General features: G+C 47.8%; 1 protein-coding gene across 4 annotated transcripts in view; it reads right to left on the bottom strand.

Moving 5' to 3' along the window:
- The window catches only part of FCHSD2 (FCH and double SH3 domains 2), a 376,810-nt gene that overhangs the window by 166,240 nt on the left and 188,070 nt on the right, over positions 1-22,500 (bottom strand). For all 4 annotated transcript variants that reach the window (XM_089678013.1, XM_089678011.1, XM_089678012.1 and 1 more), the window contains exons 4-5: positions 21,346-21,422; positions 1,425-1,569 (exon numbers count right to left, since the gene is read on the bottom strand). In XM_089678013.1, coding sequence (XP_089534139.1) covers positions 1,425-1,569; positions 21,346-21,422 — 222 coding nt within the window. The remainder of the gene's footprint in view (positions 1-1,424; positions 1,570-21,345; positions 21,423-22,500) is intronic.

Below are 22,500 nucleotides of genomic sequence, written 5' to 3' on the forward strand. Positions count from 1 at the left end.
CCAAGGGATGAAATTAAAGGAGCCAAGGTGCTAGGAGCAGGTGCTTAGAATGATGGCAGAATGTGAAAACAGTCATTTCTGCAAATCACCAGAATAGAAGAAAGAAAATGCCTGGCACGTCACCTGCACTCCGCTTTCAGCACTTGCTGAGAATTGACACCGCCATGCACAAACTGGGTATGTCAAACAGAAGCCATCAGGTGTTCACATTGATTCTGCAGCTTGCACTGGAGTACTAGAAGTCTAAAGCTGGCCATACACTTCTAGAAATGGAGCCTGACTGTCCCTGGCCGCCTCTTTCATTCTTTGGATTTCAGTTCTTTCAATCACAAAAGCTGAACATCACATGTGGGTGTTATCTAGGGCAGCTAGCAATGCCCACAAATCCAGACTGACACCTATCTATAAACATTTTTTGATATTTGCATAACTCATACCAAGAGCCAACACACTGCTTGCAAGGCTGTGGGCTTTTGAAAAAAAAAAGCAATGAGGCAGTGCTTCGATGTTGTCATAAAGCACCCTGCTGGGCCCCTCCCACCAGCCATGATCTGCCTGCACTGTATAGAGTAGCAAAGAGACCCAGTGATGACATCACTGGGTCTGAAATACAATAAAATAACATTAAATATGTTTTAATTAATAGTTTCATGAGCACAATATTAGGTTGTGTGTAGGGGGGGGGGGGGGGCTTTAAGGGAAGCCAAAATATGAGCACATTAAGCTTTAATGAATATGTTACCCCAGCATTTCGTATTCCTGATATGTGCCTGCTGTACCACGTATTTGTATGAAAAAGTATCCTGTTCTCTTTGTATTGCTTCTTTTGTGTGAAATCCCTGGTGTTCCTGCTAGTCCCTCTGCTTTCCTATTAAAAACGGACCGAACTAGGCATGAGTGCACAGCGCGGTCAGTTCTCTAGTCGTGCTGGGAACTCTCCAATGATTAGACTTGTTCTGACGCCTCCCTGCAGAGTAATTCACTGCACTGGGAAGATCAGTGTGCTGATGTCCCCCCACTCCCCAGCTCTTGTGTGCAACTGAGAACAGAGGGCCTGCTATAACTTTTTTTTTTAAAAAAGGGTTTTATAATGTTTTTATTATATCTATACACAAATGTTTTACCTTTCATTTCAACTTTAAAGTGTATGGGCTGTTTTACAAGGTGAGGGTTTACAAATGTATACATATAAGCAGAAGTACTAATCCCTTTCTCTGAAATATTAATGTAATTATTTAATGTAGCCAAAATATGGATCAGCAAACAAGTAAAAGCCACATCAAAAATACTTTCACACTATAATAATACCAATACTATAGATCTTACAAAAGAAAAGGAACTTACTGTAGATCCTGAATCTAGAACAGGATATTCTTACGTCAGACCCTAAACCCCAAGATAAAAGACCAAGTGGAAGACCGTACCCTTTTTAGCTGCTGCTCTTTGTACAGCTTCACAGTCCGGGCCGGCTCGGAGATCAGGTTCTTGTAGTTCTCGCAGATGTTGATCCGGGACTGTGCCACCTGCATTGTGCCTTCTAAGAACGATTTCCATACCGTGTATATGTTCCTGTGGATAAAGATAAAGACAGTGATGTAGGGATCGGTGAACCACAGTGCGGGAGGGATCAGGAGATCAACACCCCCATAAAGCCCAAAGAACTCTCCCCACACTCCGGCGGTGGGCTATCCCAGCTTTGGTTGTAGACCCTGCTTTGGTCTTGACCACACCAGGACCCCAGACCGGTGGAGAAAGGGGAAGAAGATGCTGTGAGGACCGGTCTAGATGTGGGGAGGAAAGCGGGATCATATAAAGTACCGTATTTTCCGGAGTATAAGACGACCCCCTACTTTTCCTGTTAAAATATAGTGTTTGGGCTATACTCGCCGTATAAGACTACCCCCTCTTCCAATGCACACCAGTGGGAAGAATCGTGCCCCGTCATTGGTGTCAGTGGGAGGAATAGTGTCCCGTCATTGGTATTAGTTGGAGGAATAGTGCCCCGTCATTGGTGTCAGTGGGGGGAATAGTGCCCCGTCATTGGTGTCAGTGGGGGGAATCGTGCCCCGTCTTTGGTGTCAGTGGGAGGAATCGTGCCCCGTCTTTGGTGTCAGTGGGAGGAATCGTGCCCCGTCTCTGGTGTCAGTGGGAGGAATCGTGCCCCGTCGTTGGTGTCAGTGGGAGGAATCGTGCCCCGTCGTTGGTGTCAGTGGGAGGAATCGTGCCCCGTCGTTGGTGTCAGTGGGAGGAATCGTGCCCCGTCGTTGGTGTCAGTGGGAGGAATCGTGCCCCATCGTTGGTGTCAGTGGGAGGAATCGTGCCCCATCGTTGGTGTCAGTGGGAGGAATCGTGCCCCATCGTTGGTGTCAGTGGGAGGAATCGTGCCCCATCGTTGGTGTCAGTGGGAGGAATCGTGCCCCATCGTTGGTGTCAGTGGGAGGAATCGTGCCCCATCGTTGGTGTCAGTGGGAGGAATCGTGCCCCATCGTTGGTGTCAGTGGGAGGAATCGTGCCCCATCGTTGGTGTCAGTGGGAGGAATCGTGCCCCATCGTTGGTGTCAGTGGGAGGAATCGTGCCCCATCGTTGGTGTCAGTGGGAGGAATCGTGCCCCATCGTTGGTGTCAGTGGGAGGAATCGTGCCCCATCGTTGGTGTCAGTGGGAGGAATCGTGCCCCATCGTTGGTGTCAGTGGGAGGAATCGTGCCCCATCGTTGGTGTCAGTGGGAGGAATCGTGCCCCATCGTTGGTGTCAGTGGGAGGAATCGTGCCCCATCGTTGGTGTCAGTGGGAGGAATCGTGCCCCATCGTTGGTGTCAGTGGGAGGAATCGTGCCCCGTCGTTGGTGTCAGTGGGAGGAATCGTGCCCCGTCGTTGGTGTCAGTGGGAGGAATCGTGCCCCGTCGTTGGTGTCAGTGGGAGGAATCGTGCCCCGTCGTTGGTGTCAGTGGGAGGAATCGTGCCCCGTCGTTGGTGTCAGTGGGAGGAATCGTGCCCCGTCGTTTGTGTCAGTGGGAGGAATCGTGCCCCGTCGTTGGTGTCAGTGGGAGGAATCGTGCCCCGTCGTTGGTGTCAGTGGGAGGAATCGTGCCCCGTCGTTGGTGTCAGTGGGAGGAATCGTGCCGCGTCGTTGGTGTCAGTGGGAGGAATCGTGCCGCGTCGTTGGTGTCAGTGGGAGGAATCGTGCCGCGTCGTTGGTGTCAGTGGGAGGAATCGTGCCGCGTCGTTGGTGTCAGTGGGAGGAATCGTGCCCCGTCGTTGGTGTCAGTGGGAGGAATCGTGCCCCGTCGTTGGTGTCAGTGGGAGGAATCGTGCCCCGTCGTTGGTGTCAGTGGGAGGAATCGTGCCCCGTCGTTGGTGTCAGTGGGAGGAATCGTGCCCCGTCGTTGGTGTCAGTGGGAGGAATCGTGCCCCGTCGTTGGTGTCAGTGGGAGGAATCGTGCCCCGTCGTTGGTGTCAGTGGGAGGAATCGTGCCCCGTCGTTGGTGTCAGTGGGAGGAATCGTGCCCCGTCGTTGGTGTCAGTGGGAGGAATCGTGCCCCGTCGTTGGTGTCAGTGGGAGGAATCGTGCCCCGTCGTTGGTGTCAGTGGGAGGACGCGTGCCCCGTCGTTGGTGTCAGTGGGAGGACGCGTGCCCCGTCGTTGGTGTCAGTGGGAGGACGCGTGCCCCGTCGTTGGTGTCAGTGGGAGGAATCGTGCCCCGTCGTTGGTGTCAGTGGGAGGAATCGTGCCCCGTCGTTGGTGTCAGTGGGAGGAATCGTGCCCCGTCGTTGGTGTCAGTGGGAGGAATCGTGCCCCGTCGTTGGTGTCAGTGGGAGGAATCGTGCCCCGTCGTTGGTGTCAGTGGGAGGAATCGTGCCCCGTCGTTGGTGTCAGTGGGAGGAATCGTGCCCCGTCGTTGGTGTCAGTGGGAGGAATCGTGCCCCGTCGTTGGTGTCAGTGGGAGGAATCGTGCCCCGTCGTTGGTGTCAGTGGGAGGAATCGTGCCCCGTCGTTGGTGTCAGTGGGAGGAATCGTGCCCCGTCGTTGGTGTCAGTGGGAGGAATCGTGCCCCGTCGTTGGTGTCAGTGGGAGGAATCGTGCCCCGTCGTTGGTGTCAGTGGGAGGAATCGTGCCCCGTCGTTGGTGTCAGTGGGAGGAATCGTGCCCCGTCGTTGGTGTCAGTGGGAGGAATCGTGCCCCGTCGTTGGTGTCAGTGGGAGGAATAGTGCCCCGTCGTTGGTGTCAGTGGGAGGAATAGTGCCCCGTCGTTGGTGTCAGTGGGAGGAATAGTGCCCCGTCGTTGGTGTCAGTGGGAGGAATCGTGCCCCGTCGTTGGTGTCAGTGGGAGGAATAGTGCCCCGTCGTTGGTGTCAGTGGGAGGAATAGTGCCCCGTCGTTGGTGTCAGTGGGAGGAATCGTGCCCCGTCGTTGGTGTCAGTGGGAGGAATAGTGCCCCATCGTTGGTGTCAGTGGGAGGAATCGTGCCCCATCGTTGGTGTCAGTGGGAGGAATAGTGCCCCATCGTTGGTGTCAGTGGGAGGAATAGTGCCCCATCGTTGGTGTCAGTGGGAGGAATAGTGCCCCATCGTTGGTGTCAGTGGGAGGAATAGTGCCCCATCGTTGGTGTCAGTGGGAGGAATAGTGCCCCATCGTTGGTGTCAGTGGGAGGAATAGTGCCCCATCGTTGGTGTCAGTGGGAGGAATAGTGCCCCATCGTTGGTGTCAGTGGGAGGAATAGTGCCCCATTGTTGGTGTCAGTGGGAGGAATAGTGCCCCATCGTTGGTGTCAGTGGGAGGAATAGTGCCCCATCGTTGGTGTCAGTGGGAGGAATCGTGCCCCGTCATTGGTGTCAGTGGGAGGAATCGTGCCCCGTCATTGGTGTCAGTGGGAGGAATAGTGCCCCATCATTGGTGTCAGTGGGAGGAATAGTGTCCCAACATTGGTGTCAGTGGGAGGAATAGTGTCCCAACATTGGTGTCAGTGGGGGAAAGAATAGTGTTCCATCATTGTTGTCAGTGGGGGGGAAGGAATAATGCCCCATCGCTGTTGTCAGTGGGGGGGGGGGGGGGGAATAGTGCCTTATTGCTGGTGTCAGTGGGGGGGGAGGAAAAGTGCCCCATTGTTGGTGTCAGTGGGAGGAATAATGCCCCATCATTGATATAAGTGACACCAATGATGGGGCACTATTCCTCCCACTGATACCAATGACACTTACTGACCCCTGTTCCAGTATGGTGCTGCTGCAGCCAGCATATGTGGTTGCAGGAGCACCTCTGCACAGCACACTTACCGGCCGCTCCTTCACTCGATTTTCGTGGGGCCGCTCGGCTCTGCCTCCTCGCCGGTGATTGGCCGCCTGTGTGCCTTTCCTGAGCTACAGTTCTGACGGCCAATCACCCGTGAGGAGGCGGAGCCAAGCAGCTGCGCGAACATCCAGCGGCCGAACTGAATGAAGGAGCAGCCGTGCTTCCTGGACTGGATCGTCGTGGGACCGGAGCCAGGTAAGAAACAGCAGCCCCTGCCCATCCCTGTACTTAGTGTCCCTTCCGTTGGAAGGGGGGGGGGGGGGGGCAGCGGCGGCACCGCGCCACCCCCCTAAAAAGTGTCAGCATGCCGTATACTGGCGTATAAGACGACCCCTCGACTTTTGAGAAGATTATCAAGGGGTAAAAAGTCGTCTTATACGCCGGAAAATACGGTAAATCTTTTTTTTCCCTAGACTAGAATAAGCAGGTAACCCTTGCAGTGCAAGTACAGCCTACTGAAAGGGATACTTTTTTAGCTGCCTGAAGTTGGACTTAAGGGGACTCTGCTACCACAACAAAAGAAGACCAGTCCTGTAAAGGAAGTGGCGCTATACTTACCTTTACAGAGGCCATGTCTGGAAAAAATGTCTGCTCCCCTGACTAGCTGGTATGTCATTAGAGGACGTACAAGCCGGTGGTAGGAGCCATTGTGGGGGAATATCCAGTGAAATATCTGCAGTGACCAGGGAGCAGTGAAGCAGAAGCATTTCGATACACTGCCATCAGAAAATTAAATATTGTGCCTTTTGGTTTCCAGGGCTAGACTTTTTTTGGCAAGCAAGTCTGTGATGACAGGGTAATATCAAGCATCAGCTTCTATAGGCTCTTCAGGCACGGATATCGCTTTACTACAGCAGAGATCAGCAGTATGAACAGCATGAGAGGTGAGTATTCAGCGTGTTCTCTGAGGAGGGGAGGACTGTATTATAAGGTTTCACTTTAGCTTTAAAAAGATAGCTCACAAAAAGTAGTTCTCTTTCCAGGTGGCCTCATCTGATTAAATGTACTGAGCAGTTCAACACCACTCCATCTCATTCACTTGTGTATCTAAATTGCAGCTTGAGCTATTGAGTTCTGTAGACAACAGGCTTTTTACAACACTGCATAAAATAGAAATTAGCACACATGTAAAAAGGAGTCCCACGTTCCATCTGTTGGCTGGAGAAGATCTATATAGTATTCATTCACAATATCTATATGTAACGGAACCGGACCCCGCCTGCACTTGGGTATTTCCGCTAGACTACCGCTTCCCCGTCTGAACACCAACCACATACACCACTGCTGACCATACAAGACTAGACGACACAAGTCTTGAAGTAAAACCAGGAAGTAGACTACTTTAACACAGATACAAGATATATACATTCAAGGGAACAACCCCCCCCCCCGCATAATGACACAGGGCGGGGCAATCTACATTTACTAACAAGAGACACACCAACAAACAGTCCCACCAGGAGGGAGGGCTGCTGTAGACACCCCCACACCAAGCCAATACACAAACACATACATCCCATAATAGTTTGCTCCCAAGCAAGACACACAATAGAACAATGGGATGCAACCACATGGCATTAGACAAACAACAACCCCCACCCCAATATTAGTACAGATCACCCTGTACCCCTAACAGGCACAGGGTGACTTATACATAAGAGGGATATGGGGAGCTGAGGCAGGGGTCTCCCCACCTCTCCACAGTGAGCCGTGTTCCATGGGCCTCCAACCCAAAATGACTCCTGTCACACTACACCTCTATTCTTAAACTTCCTAAAGAAAGAAAAAAATGGTAAAAAACACAAATTAAAATACCAAATAGTGCAGCGCTAAATCATATAATGCCCAAATAATAATATACAACATGAAAAAGTCTCTCACGTAATAGTTTTTTTTTCACTTCCCACCCGTGAAACCTTCTAATTATAACTGCTGTCACTACCGTGTTCACACCATTACTAGTTGTACTCTAACCTGAAGCAACTGACCTTACACCTTATGTAGGGTCAAAATAGGCTCAGGTCCCCATTAAACGGGCTTCTAATTCACCATGATGTCAATCTGGTGGTCCCCAGCTGGTATGGCATGTCTTCCTACACTTAGCCACAAGCTAAAAGATCTTTCCAGTAATTGCAGATCCTTCTTTAAGATTCCCTTTCCAACTCTCTCCTCCACTCAGCCAGATGCATATATATAAAAAAAAAAAAAAAGACTAAAATAATGATTTATCCTTAATTTCTTTATTCACAACCTCTCACATAAAAAACAAAACAAAAAACACACTAACATTGTTCAGGTGCTTGCAAGCACCACAATACAGTCCCTCACAGAGCTCTGATACCATTACTTCCTGTATTTCTGGGCATGATGACATCATCCAGTAAGCCTCACCCCTACGTGTTTCGTTGACGGGTCACGGGGCTTCCTCAGGGAGATTATATAAAAGACTTTCACGTTGTATATTATTATTTGGTCACATTTGAAGGTCTTATGTATGATTTAGCGCTGACCTATTTGGTATTTTAATTTACATGCTTATATGGGATTGTGACATTGCTGCCAACTTTCAAAAGATGGAAGTTTGCATCCTCCGGACCTCCTTCACCACCCACCCTCTGTCCCGCTGCTCAAGCCAAAAGGAGGGCCCTGATGAAAAAAGGGGACTTTGTGATTGTAAAAGAGTGACTAATGTACAGGGGGGGACCTCAGGTCTTCTGATGCGATTGGGGAGGGGACGACCTCTGATGTGATGGGGAAGACCTCTGATGTGATACCTCTGATGTGATGGGGGAAGACCTCTGATGCGATGGGGGAAGACCTCTGATGCGATGGGGGAAGACCTCTGATGCGATGGGGGAAGACCTCTGCTGCGATGGGGGAAGACCTCTGCTGCGATGGGGGAAGACCTCTGCTGCGATGGGGGAAGACCTCTGCTGCGATCGGGGAAGACCTCTGCTGCGATCGGGGAAGACCTCTGCTGCGATGGGGGAAGACCTCTGCTGCGATGGGGGAAGACCTCTGCTGCGATGGGGGAAGACCTCTGCTGCGATGGGGGAAGACCTCTGCTGCGATGGGGGAAGACCTCTGCTGCGATGGGGGAAGACCTCTGCTGCGATGGGGGAAGACCTCTGCTGCGATGGGGGAAGACCTCTGCTGTGATGAGGGAAGACCTCTGATGTGATGGGGGAAGACCTCTGATGTGATGTGATGGGGGAAGACCTCTGATGTGATGTGATGGGGGAAGACCTCTGATGTGATGGGGGAAGACCTCTGATGTGATGCGGGGGGGGGATACGTGGATGTTAAGGGTAGACCTCTGATGTGAAGTTAATGTCATCATGGTGGTTGTGTGCATCGCCCCAGGCTCAGGTTTCTAATTGATAAGAAACATTTAAAGTCATGGCCAAAAATATTGGCACCCCTGCATTTCTATCAGATAATGCCCCACTTTGCCCAGAACATTGTTGCAATTACAAATATTTAGGCATTGTCATTTGTATTTCTTTTGTTTGTATTGGTATGACACAAAAAGGTGGAGAAACAAAAAGCCAAAACTGACACATTCCACGCAAAGCCCCAAAAATGGACTGGACAAAATGATTGGCACCTTTTCAAAATTGTAAGAAATAATTGCATTCCAAGTTTGTGATGCTCCTGCAATTTGTAATTAAACTCATCTGTATCAATTAACAGGTGCTGACAATTTAGAAATCACACCGGCAGCCAGTTAAAATGGTGAAAAATGGACTCAACCTTTCTGTTGTGTCTCTCTGTGTGCCATATGGAGCGTGGAGAAGAGAAAGAGCAGCAAATAATTGTCTGAGGATTTGAGAACAAAAACTGTGGAAAAGCATGGACAATCTCAAGGTTACAAGTTCATCTCCAGAGATCTTAATGTTCTTGTGTCCACTGTGTGTAATATTTTCAAGAAGTTTACAGCCCATGACGCTGTAGCTAATGGACGTGGATGAAAGAAAAAAATTGATCAAAGACTGCAACGAAGGATTATTTGAATGGTGGCTAAAAAACCTTGATCAACTTCCAGGCAAATTCAAGCTGACCTTCAGGCACAGGGTACAACTGTGTCACCTCACACTATACATCGCCATCTGAATGAGGCGGAATGAATAGGAGACCCAAGAGGACCCCACTGCTGACACAGAAACATAAAAAAGCCAGATTGGAGTTTGCCAAAACTTACCAGTGGAAGCCAAAATCCTTTTGAGAGAATGAGCTGTGGACAGACGAAACAAAATTACAAGCTTTTTGGTAAAGCCCATCATTCTACTGTTTTTAGAAAAAGAAATTAGATCTTTCAAGACTGTAGTCCCTACAGTCAAACATGGTGGAGGTTCACTGATGATTTGGGGTTGCTTTGCTGTTTCAGGCACTGGATGTCTTGACGTGTGCATGGCATTATGAAATCTGAACACAACCAAAGAATTCTGGGCTGCAATGTAGGGCCCAGTGTCAGAAAGTTGGGTCTCTGTCAGAGGTCATGGGTCTTACAGCAGGACAATGACCCAAAGCACATGTCAAAAAGCACCCAGAAATGGTTTCAGACAAAGCGCTGGAGAGTACTGAACTGGCCAATGAGTCCAGATCTCAATCCCACAGAGCACCTGTGGGGAGATCTCAAAACAGAAGTTGGGAAAAGGAACCCTTCCCATCTAAGAGACCTGGAGCAGTTGGCGAAAAAAGAATGGTCCAAAATTCCAGTAGAGAGGTGGAAGAAACTCATTGATGGTTACAGGAAGCAGTTGATTTCAATTATCTTTTCCAAGGTGTGTGCTACCAAATATTAAATTGAGGGTGCTAATAAATTTTGTCTGGTCCATTTTTGGGGTTTTGCGTGGAATGTCAGATTTGGCTTTTTGTTTCTACACTTTTTTTGTGTCATACCAATACAAACAAAATAAATACACATGAGAATGCCTAAACATTTGCAATTGCAACAATTTTCTGGGGGAAGTGGTGGGGTACAAATATTTTTGGCCATGACCGTATCTGGGGTGCCACCAGATTTTGAATACTTTTAAAGGGTGTCAGGAATAAAAAAAGAATGAGAAGCCCTACACTGTTAGTGTGTAAGTTTTCATCCATACTTATCCACTGCAGTGTATGCTCTCTGAATTATCCAGTGCAGCGCATGCTCTCCTGATCCATAGAAGTTTCTGCTGCTTACTAGATTGATAAACATTAAGAGCCCATTCACACTTGTGCGACTTACCATGCGACTTTGGACTCCAAGTCGCAGCCCATGTTTCACAATAAGTACCATTCATATCTGAGAAACTTGGCAGTAGTTCCTGCACTACTTTGGTTGGACTTTCATGCAACTTGAGGGCCATAGACTTTAATGTAAATCCTACATAGTCCCATGAAAGTTGCACCTGAATGATATACAGTGGGGATCGAAAGTTTGGGCACCCCAGCAAAAAATTTGTATTAATGTGCATAAAGAAGCCAAGGAAAGATGGAAAAATCTCCAAAAGGCATCAAATTACAGATTAGACATTCTTATAATATGTCAACAAAAAATAGATTTTATTTCCATCATTTACACTTTCAAAATAACAGAAAACAAAAAAATGGCGTCTGCAAAAGTTTGGGCACCCTGCAGAGTTAATATCTTCTACTGCCCCCTTTGGCAAGTATCACAGCTTGTAAACGCTTTTTGTAACCAGCCAAGAGTCTTTCAATTCTTGTTTGAGGTATCTTTGCCCATTCTTCCTTACAAAAGTCTTCCAGTTGAGATTTCTGGGCTGTCTGTCACGCACTGCTCTTTTAAGGTCTATCCATAGATTTTCAATTATGTTGAGGTCAGGAGATTGTGAAGGCCATGGCAAAACCTTCAGTTTACGCCTCTTAATGTAATCCCCCGTGGATTTCGAGGTGTGTTTAGGATCATTGTCCATTTGTAGAAGCCATCCTCTCTTTAACTTCAGCTTTTTCACAGATGGCATCAAGTTACCATCCAAAATTTGCTGAAATTTTATTTACTCGTGAGATGTTCCCTGTGCCACTGGCTGCAACACAACCCCAAAGCATGATTGATCCAACCCCATGCTTAACAGTTGGACAGAGGTTCTTTTCATTAAATTCTGTGCCCCTTCTTCTCCAAACGTACCTTTGCTCATTCCGGCCAAAAAGTTCAATTTTAACCTCATCGGTCCACAGAAATTGTTTCCAAAATGCATCAGGCTTGTCTATATGTTCATTTGCAAAGTTCAAACTATGATTTTTGTGGTGAGGACGTAGAAGAGGTTTTCTTCTGATGACTCTTCCATGAAGACCATATTTGTACAAGTATCTCTTTATAGTGGAATAGTGTACCACAACTCCAGTGTCTACCAGATCTTTCTGGAGGGATCGTGCAGTCAAACGTGGGTTTTGAATTGTTTTTCTCACAATCCTGCGAGCTGTTCTGTCTGATATTTTTCTTGGTCTTCCAGATCTTGCTTTAACTTCCACTGTTCCTGATGACTGCCATTTCTTAATTACATTCCGAACAGAGGATATTGACTATTGCTATCTTCTCCAGCTTTGTGAGCGTCAACTATTTTCAGTTTCAGTTTTCTAGACAACTGCTTAGAAGAACCCATGGTGCTGATTGTTGGGGCAAGGTCAGATTAGTCTGGGCATTTAAAACCTTTGAGATTGACATCACCTGGTCTTCCCAGACGATGATTGAGAACAATCCATGACACTGGAAGGTCTCAGCTTTGCAAAGGAGCCAGTGCATGCTATAAATTCTGCAGGGTGCCCAAACTTTTGCAGACGCCATTTTTTTGTTTTCTGTTATTTTGAAAGTGTAAATGATGGAAATAAAATCTAACTTTTGTTGACATATTATAAGAATGTCTAATCTGTAATTTGATGCCTTTTGGAGAGTTTTCCATCTTTCCTTGGCTTCTTTATGCACATTAATACACATTTTTAGCTGGGGTGCCCAAAATTTCGATCCCCACTGTACATGTGACTTGTGTTGACTTTTTACAGCAGAAACAATCATCCTTGGTCAAAGCCAAAGTCGTACTCATCCAAACTTGTGTCAAAGTTGCATCAAGTCGCACTGTAAAGTCGCAATGAAAATCACACGATTTTGAAGTCGCACAAGTGTGAATGAAGCCTAAAATAATGAAAAAAAGTGTCAGCCAGTGATCTCTGTCATGTAGCACACTTCAAATGTGAAATCATAATGATTTTATGGTCAATTATTTGTAATGTTGACAAGCATAACATGTCGCCTTTCTTTCACAATGCTGGGTTTACAGGACATACAGTAGAAAACCAGCCTTTGCTGCAATATTTGTGTTTTAACAATGGGCTGTGCGGCTCTACTGGTTATTAAATGACAGAACATGTCACACGGACGTAGCAGGTCTGATTTTTTTGTAAAACAGCACTTTTATCTGTCCGAGTCTTCCAATGTTATCATGTTACATATGATCTCCCCTCCCAGAATCCATTATATTTACAAGAGGATCATGAAAGCACAGACATTTGGTCTGGGATAAAGCATCTCACTTACGAAGAAAGGTTAATATAAATGAGACGTGTTAGATTTAAAGGATAACTCCACTTTCATGGGGGAAAAAAACAAAAATAGTGTATACAATTGCTCCAGTCATATTGGCATTGAATTATAAAAATTACCTTTCCTTTTCAATCTGCAGGGCTGTAATTTTCTATGCGATATGGCAACCTGGATGCGTTCTGCACACAGATGGTGTACAGAACTTCCCCAGAAATGTCATTTCCCCTTTGGGTGATTGGCTCACTGATTTTACTAGAAGTCTGCACTAAGATACAAGATTTTGGGCATCCCCTGCAACAGAAATGTCATTTTTGGTGAGATACTCCCAAAGGGAAATCACGTCTATAGGGATGCAGACCCTGCTACTTTCTGAAGAGCCCTACAGGTGCAGCAGCTGACTGATAATTATGAAACCAATCCCATACAGATTCACTCTGCACATGGACACAGACAAACAGTTATTCCTTCAGAATAACAAAAGAAATCCCTGCAAAGTCAATAAATAGATGACCCAGAGGGGATTTTGTTTCCTCAACAAAAGTGGAGTTACTATTTAAGAACTCTGATGATTTAAAACAGAACTCCAGTAAAAACTTAATTTTGTTTAGATTGTTAAAGGGTTAAAGTGGAACCCCAGCCAAACATGAGATGAAAAAAAAAATGAATAGCCTGTTAAAAGATAGGATAGCAAAACCAGTTTTTGTAGAAATATTCACTCATTACTGTAACGTTTTGTCTGTTGCTAAATGTCCTGAGTCTATTGGCCAGTATTATTTAACCCATTTCCTTTGAGCCCATGTCATTCTGGACCCACCTTTAGCCTGTGACTGGACAGTAAAATAAGAAGCAGCTCAGTGATGAGCTCATCTGTGTCTCTCTGCTTTCTCCTCCTATCAGCATGCTTCTCTTGTCAGCACATGAACTGGTTGGCTCATTGTACTGCTTCTTTCTCTTATACTCCAGCCCTGTTGCACAGGGATTGCAAGAGGGTGACACCAGGTCAAGTTCAGGTACTTACAATGCCTGCATTTAAAAATAAATTTAACATTTACTGATATATTAATGAATAAAGTGTTGCTTTTCATTTGTTTAAATCTGTCTGGAATTCAGCTTTAACCCCTTCCCGCCGGTGCCTCCCGGCCCTTTAAGAGTTACAGACGTCGGGAGGCGGGGTGTGGTTTAGGGATCATGTGACTGCCGTGACGCGTCGTCTTGGCAGTCACGTAATCGGGAAAGGTCCCGATCGAAACAGCAGACCGGGACCTTTCCGTGAGTACCGCACATGTGTGCTGGGAGCGTGCAGGGGGTGCGCTCTCAGCGCATATGTTTTTTGTTACATGAACGCAAATGTGCGGCCACTCGGCGTCTAGGCCCAGACACCGGGAGGCCGCACATTTGTGTGCGGCCGGCGTAAAGGGGTTAAAATGATTGTAAAGGCTTAATGTTTTTTTTTTCCTTCATGCATTCTATGCATGCAGATAAAAAAACCTTCTTTGTGCAACAGCCCCCTTAATACTTACCTGATCGTGATCCAGCGATGTGCATGGGAGCCTTGGCTCTCCAGGCCAAGACTGTGGCTCCCGCTGCTGCCAATCACAGCCAGTGAGCCAATGAGGAGAGAGAGGTGGTAATGCTGAGCTGCAGCTGTGTGTGTGAATGGTCACGCAGAGCAGTGGCTCAGGAGTGAGCCTACTTGGGTGCCCCCATCGCAAGCCAGGGGCCAGAAGGCGGGGGATCCAAGAAGAACCACTGCACAGAGCAAGCAAATATGACATGTTTGCTATATTTCAGACTGGATGTCGCTCCACTTCCTTAAACTGAATCTCTCCAAAACCAAGTTTTTTTGTCTTCCCCCCCAGCCCGGACCCCACCCCCCATTGACTTCTCCATCATGTCCAACAACGCCACCATCAAACCCGCCCCGCAGGCCAGAGTACTTGGTGTCATTCTGGACTCCAACCTATCCTTTCAACCCCAAGTCCAATCTTTAACAAACTCGTGCAGACTCCACCTCCGCAACATCGCCAAAATCCGCACGTTCCTAACCCCAGAAACCACTAAACAGCTCATCCACTCCCTCATCATATCACGACTCGATTACTGCAACTCCCTCCTCACTGGCCTGCCTCGCCACAGGCTATCCCCGCTTCAGTCGATCCTGAATACGGCTGCCAGACTCATTCACCTTTCTAACCGCTCCATCTCCGCCACCCCCCTCTGCCAATCCCTCCACTGGCTTCCGATTGCGCAACGGATCAAATTCAAAATCCTAACATTGACGTACAAAGCTGTCCACCATACTGACCCGAACTACATCACTGACCTAATATCCAAGTACCGCCCAACACACGCACACTCCGCTCCTCACAAGACCTCCTTCTCTCTAGTTCCCTGGTCTCCTCCTCCCATGCCCGCCTCCAGGACTTCTCCAGGGTGTCACCCATCCTCTGGAACTCCCTGCCCCAGCCCATCAGATTATCACCTACTCTCCTCTCCTTTAGGTGCACCCTGAAAACCCATCTCTTCAGGGAAGCCTACCCCACCCCCTGCTAACTTGCTGACCTCCTCCACTCTTCCTACCACTCCATCCCCCACAGCTATCTCCTCCTGTACCACTCCCCTCCCTCCTAGATTGTAAGCTGGAAAGAGCAGGGCCCTCAATCCCCTCATGTTTTGCATTGTATTGGTATTGTTCTGTCACATGTTCTGTCCCCCTTTGTAATGTACAGCGCTGAGCGAACTATTGGCGCTTTATAAATACTGTATAATAATAATAAAAATATTTCACCTTTAATATCACTTTAACGTTTCAGTACAACAAAAAACAAAAAAAAGGGGTGGGCAAACTGTGGCCCTCCAGCTTCTGCAGAACTACAAGTCTCATCTTGCTTCTGCTAGTAACGGTTAGTCTTCCCATCATGCCTCTGGGAGTCAAGCTTGTAACTGCCACTCTTGCAAGGCTTCATGGGACATGTAGTTCCACAATAGCTAAAGAGCTGCAGTTGCCCACTCCCAGGATCTAAAACATACTAAATACCATACAAAAACACTATACATTCCTAGAAGTCATTTTAAAGTAAAATACAATTCTCTTCTCTCATTACTGGCAAGAGGGAAGAAATGCAGCTACAGGACCTTCCATCTCTGTGGAAAGAATGGCCGTCCTGGTGTGTATTGTGTACGGTGTAACACCTGCTACCCTTCACTATCTGTGCCAGAGGTGTAATACTAGGGAGCGGAATAGATACTACGGAGCGGGATAGATACTACGGAGCGGGATAGATACTACGGAGCGGGATAGATACTACGGAGCGGGATAGATACTACGGAGCGGAATAGATACTACGGAGCGGAATAGATACTACGGAGCGGGATAGATACTACGGAGCGGGATAGATACTACGGAGCGGGATAGATACTACGGAGCGGGATAGATACTACGGAGCGGGATAGATACTACGGAGCGGAATAGATACTACGGAGCGGGATAGATACTACGGAGCGGGATAGATACTACGGAGCGGGATAGATACTACGGAGCGGAATAGATACTACGGAGCGGAATAGATACTACGGAGCGGGATAGATACTACGGAGCGGGATAGATACTACGGAGCGGGATAGATACTACGGAGCGGGATAGATACTACGGAGCGGGATAGATACTACGGAGCGGGATAGATACTACGGAGCGGAATAGATACTACGGAGCGGAATAGATACTACGGAGCGGAATAGATACTACGGAGCGGAATAGATACTACGGACCGGAATAGCCGACGCCAGCCGCAAAACAGACTGCAACAAATGTGTGTCCCATTTCTTTCTGAAAGAGATACACCGCACACCACAACCCAGATCCACAGGGATTTCATTACTAGATCATAAAGTGACCGGAACAAGACATCTTATTAAAACATCCCATTGTGTCTGGAGCAGCCGCTGGGAAAATCTATACGTCTTCGCAGCTCATCTGTTCTAAACTCTTAACAGGAGACCAATAAAACACGGCAGTGGAGGGCAGGCCAATATATACATTGTGCAACCAACCTAAAGACCACAAAGCAAAGGGATACAGAAAAATGGGTCACCTGAATGCATTGTGCTCCATTTATTCAATGCATTGTGTTCCATTAAAGGCGAAGTTCACCTTACAAAAAATATGCACGTGTTTATGCTGGTTAAAAAAAAAAGTGCATTTTTAATTTTTTTTCCTTCTTAGGAGCCTGCAGAGCATTGGACCTGCAACCAGTCAATCCTGGGTGCAATGTCAGGCTCCTGCAAACTATCCCTCCAGCTTTGTGCCCATCCCTCTATACAGGCTTTCAGTTACAAAGCTGGAGGAAGAATGAATGGACTACGAGGGCGTTCATTATTGGTCCTCAGATGTGATGGATACATTAAGTTTTCTTTTTTCACACTTTTTTTCTTTGTTTTCACCTGGTGATCTTGTAAATAACACTTCTCCTCCTTGTATGGCTACGGTAATTTGTCTACTGTATCTATGGGGGCAGCCATGGCTGTTAACCTCTTGCCTACCGAGCACTTATACCCCCTTCTTTGCCAGGCCAATTTTCAGCTTTCAGCGCTGTCACACTTTGACAATTGACAAAAAAAAAAAAAAAGTTTCTTTGTTTCTATTATAAAATTTTTCAAACAGATAATTTTTCTTCACTGATGTAAGTTGATGAGGCAGCACTGATGGACACTGATAGGCGGCACTGATGGGGACTGATAGGCAGCACTAATGAGATGTCACGGATAGGCGGCACTGATAGGCGGCACTGATGATGGGTACTGATAGACGGCACTGATAGGTGGCACTGACTGGCATCACTGCTGGGCACTGACTGGCGGCACTGCTAGGTACTGACTGGCGGCACTGCTGGGCACTGACTGGCACAACCGCTGGGCACTGACTGGCACAACCGCTGGGCACTGACTGGCAGCACTGCTGGGCTGCATTGATGGGCACTGGTGGGCCCAGCTGGGTGGCACTTCTGGGCACAGGTAGGTGGCACTGGTAGGCACTGCTGGGCACAGGTGGTTGCACTGCTGGGAACAGGTGGGCGGTGCTGCTGGGCACCGATCATCAGGGCACTGATCATCAGTGCCGATCCCCGCTCTGACAACTGCTGGTTCTCGGCAGTAATTTCCTCACGCTCTGACAGCGTGAGGAAAGTGCAGCCGAGAACCAGCAATTGCATTTCCCGGTGATCAGCGTGTCATTGGACATAGCTGATCACATGGTAAAAGGCGTGATCATCACGTGATCAGCTGTTTCTGTAGGACACAGCGATCACGGAGATCGCCGGGTGCGCGCCCCTGGGAGCGTGCGGGAGAGCACGTTCTGGGAGGACGTCATATGACGCCCTCACAGAACTGGCCGGCTGCAGTGCAGCCGTCATTCGGCTATCTGCGGTTGGCAAGTAGTTGAACAAAGACAGACATGTTTAAAGTCCAGCTTGTTTATCAACATTTTATACTGGATTGATGGATTTAGTAGTTTACATTATAAAAAGGTAAGGCTTGCGGACACTGCATTGCTTGCCAGATCAACAGGTATTTTCGGTATGTGCTACAAATTTTCTTAAAAACTTCAAAGTGATTCAGTAGCGCAAGACAGCATAAACATAAAAATCAAAGTAAAACTCATAATGAAAAAGGCCAAAAAACTCCTTAGTAGGCCCATAAGTCTTCAAATTCTCCAAGAGAAATCAAAACGTGTGCAAAATATGTGGTGTTCCCCTTTCGGCCGTGCACTCACCACATAGCTGTGCCTCCCATTCTCATGGTTGGCTAAATCGCTTAACCACCTGCCTACTGGGCACTTATACCCCCTTCCTGCCCAGGCCAATTTACAGCTTTCATCGCTGTTGCACTTTGAATGACAATCGCGCGGTCATGCAACACTGTACCCATATGACATTTTTAGCATTATTTTGTGACAGATAGAGCTTTATTTTGGTGGTATTTAATCACCTCTGGATTTTTAATTTTTTCTTAAACCAAAAACCACTGAAAATTTTGAAAAAAATAACTTTTTTTCTTAGTTTTTGTTATAAAATTTTGTAAATAAGTGATTTTCTCCTTCACTGATGTGCGCTAATGAGGCTGCAGTGATGGGCACTGATAGGTGGCACTGATGAGCATTGACAGGCATCACTGATGGGCACTGAAAGGCAGCACTCATATATGGCACTGATAGGCAGCACTGATGCACACTGATAGGCGGCACTGATAGGTGGCACTGACTGGCACTGATGGGTGACACTGAAAGGCAGCTCAGATGGGCACTGACATGTGGCACTGATGGGCACCAGCAGGTGGCATGGATGAACACTGAGAGCTGGCACTGATGGACACTGACAGGTGGCGCTGCTGGGGCTTACACAGATCATCTGGGTACACTGATCATCAGTGCTCTGATGATCTGTGTAGATGTCCCCTTCGAGGAATGCTGATTACCGGCTCTCCTTTCCTCATGAGCTGTCAGTGTGACAGCTCGTGGGGAGAGAAATGCAGATAACTGCCATTTCCTTGTTTACATGTGATCAGCTGTGATTGGACACAGCTGATCACATGACCGAGCTGACACCTTCGGGAGCCACGCATACGCGGTTAGAATGGAAGGACATCTTATGACGTCCTCCCAGAATGAGAGAACCGCCTTGCGTCCATCATATTACTATATGGTGAGCGGGAGGTGGTTAAAGAGAAGATCATCAACTCCCACTCGATGACAATCACCTCCTCCAATTCACCAAGATAACCCTCTTTTCCAGATACACAGATTACATTGCATAGATTGATTGATAATTGGTATAAAGGTGAAGGAGTTTCTTCAGAAAGTGAGTCCTCGCTTATCTGGTCGATGAGGAAATGGATGTAGAAGATTTTTCCTTCAGGTTTTAGTGATGCCAACGATGGTTAATGTGACAAGGTTGTTATTTTCAGATTCTCCCTTTAGCTGAGCAGCCTGTCCCTGCAGTGAGCTCACTCCTGATTGGCTGAGGCAGCAGAGGGAGCTATTGGCTACTATCAATCACAGCCAGTGAGCCAATCAGGAGAGTCGATGCTGTGTGGGAATGGACAGGCAGAGCCGCGGCTCAGGAGCGTGCCTGCTCAGGTGCCCCCCATAGCAAGACACTTGCTGTGGGGGCACCCCACAGGAAGGAGGGGCCAGGAGTGCTGGGCGGGGGACACAAGAAGAGAAGGATCTGGGCTGATCTGTGCAAATCCATTGCACAGAGCAGGTAAGTATAACATGTTTGTTATTTAAGGGAAAAAAAACCCCGAAGACTTTAGTATCACAAAAAAGTGATGTAATTTTTTTTCATATCCAGTGCAGTTTATAAATGGCACTGGATAAAGTACCGTTGGGCAGCCATTCTGCCCTTTAAAGTGTTACTAAACCCAGGACCCTGCATTCACTATATCTGGTCTCCCCGGACCCTGCATTCACTATACCTGGTCTCCCCGGACCCTGCATTCACTATACCTGGTCTCCCCGGACCCTGCATTCACTATACCTGGTCTCCCCGGACCCTGCATTCACTATACCTGGTCTCCCCGGACCCTGCATTCACTATACCTGGTCTCCCCGGACCCTGCATTCACTATACCTGGTCTCCCCGGACCCTGCATTCACTATACCTGGTCTCCCCGGACCCTGCATTCACTATACCTGGTCTCCCCGGACCCTGCATTCACTATACCTGGTCTCCCCGGACCCTGCATTCACTATACCTGGTCTCCCCGGACCCTGCATTCACTATACCTGGTCTCCCCGGACCCTGCATTCACTATACCTGGTCTCCCCGGACCCTGCATTCACTATACCTGGTCTCCCCGGACCCTGCATTCACTATACCTGGTCTCCCCGGACCCTGCATTCACTATACCTGGTCTCCCCGGACCCTGCATTCACTATACCTGGTCTCCCCGGACCCTGCATTCACTATACCTGGTCTCCCCGGACCCTGCATTCACTATACCTGGTCTCCCCGGACCCTGCATTCACTATACCTGGTCTCCCCGGACCCTGCATTCACTATACCTGGTCTCCCCGGACCCTGCATTCACTATACCTGGTCTCCCCGGACCTTGCATTCACTATACCTGGTCTCCCCGGACCCTGCATTCACTATATCTGGGGGTGTTTGCGCTGAATATTAACAATAAAACAAGCAGCACTCCTGGTGTGTGGTGCTCAGATACAGTGTGGTTCTGCTTTCAATGTCACCAAAAGAAAGTTCTATCTGTACAGAAAACAAAAAGTTATAAGATTAATTTGGGTACAGTTTTGCATGACAGAGGAACTGTCAATCAAACTATCAAAGCACTGGAAACTGGAAAATGTCCTGGAAATGAAGAGGGACTACGGGGTGGTACTGAAGAGGTGTAGCAGATGCTAAATGTGAGCCTGCCTTCAAGAGCTGCAATAATAGGATAGGGAGCAGACTCCGAATCTCCCCTGCATGGGTCTATTCCAAACTGTGTGCCGGAAAGTCCTTACCTGTACTCACTCCTTTCATCTGGTTTTAACACAGGCCACTCTTTCTTCAAGTACTGGCTGGCTAATTTCTGTATAGTCTGGAAAAGAAGAAAAACAAAAGCTATTCATGTATAACGAGTCTAAACGACATGATAAGATCACAGAATTATTGCTTAAAGTGTTACTAAACCCCGGACCCTGCATTCACTATATCTGGTCTCCCCGGACCTTGCATTCACTATATCTGGTCTCCCAGGACCCCGCATTCACTATATCTGGTCTCCCAGGACCCCGCATTCACTATATCTGGTCTCCCCGGACCTTGCATTCACTATATCTGGTCTCCCCGGACCCCGCATTCACTATATCTGGTCTCCCCGGACCCTGCATTCACTATATCTGGTTTCCCCGGACCCCGCGTTCACTATATCTGGTCTCCCAGGACCCTGCATTCACTATATCTGGTCTCCCCGGACCCCGCATTCACTATATCTGGTCTCCCAGGACCCCGCATTCACTATATCTGGTCTCCCAGGACCCCGCATTCACTATATCTGGTCTCCCTGGACCCCGCATTCACTATATCTGGTCTCCCCGGACCCTGCATTCACTATATCTGGTCTCCCCGGACCCTGCATTCACTATATCTGGTCTCCCCGAACCCTGCATTCACTATATCTGGTCTCCCCGAAACCCTGCATTCACTATATCTGGTCTCCCCGAACAATGCATTCACTATATCTGGTCTCCCAGGACCCTGCATTCCCTATATGTGTTCTCCCAGGACCCTGCATTCCCTATATCTGGTCTCCCCAGACCCTGCATTCACTATATCTGGTCTCCCAGGATCCTGCATTCACTATATCTGGTCTCCCAGGACCCCGCATTCACTATATCTGGTCTCCCAGGAACCTGCATTCACTATATCTGGACTCCCAGGACCCTGCATTCACTATATCTGGTCTCCCCAGACCCTGCATTCACTATATCTGGTCTCCCCATACCCTGCATTCACTATATCCCGTCTCCCAGGACCCTGCATTCATTATATCTGGTCTCCCACAGTACATAGAACATGAAAATGCAATTATTTTAGTAAATATAAACTGCTAAAAAACCTTTTCTCATCAGCAGTTAGAGCAGTCTTGTGACTTCTATCAGTGTCCAGCAGAAAAC

The sequence above is a fragment of the Staurois parvus genome, unplaced genomic scaffold (assembly GCF_062004578.1).
Source record: "Staurois parvus isolate SC_StPar_1 unplaced genomic scaffold, SC_StPar_1.0 ptg000196l, whole genome shotgun sequence".
Lineage (NCBI taxonomy): Eukaryota > Metazoa > Chordata > Amphibia > Anura > Ranidae > Staurois > Staurois parvus.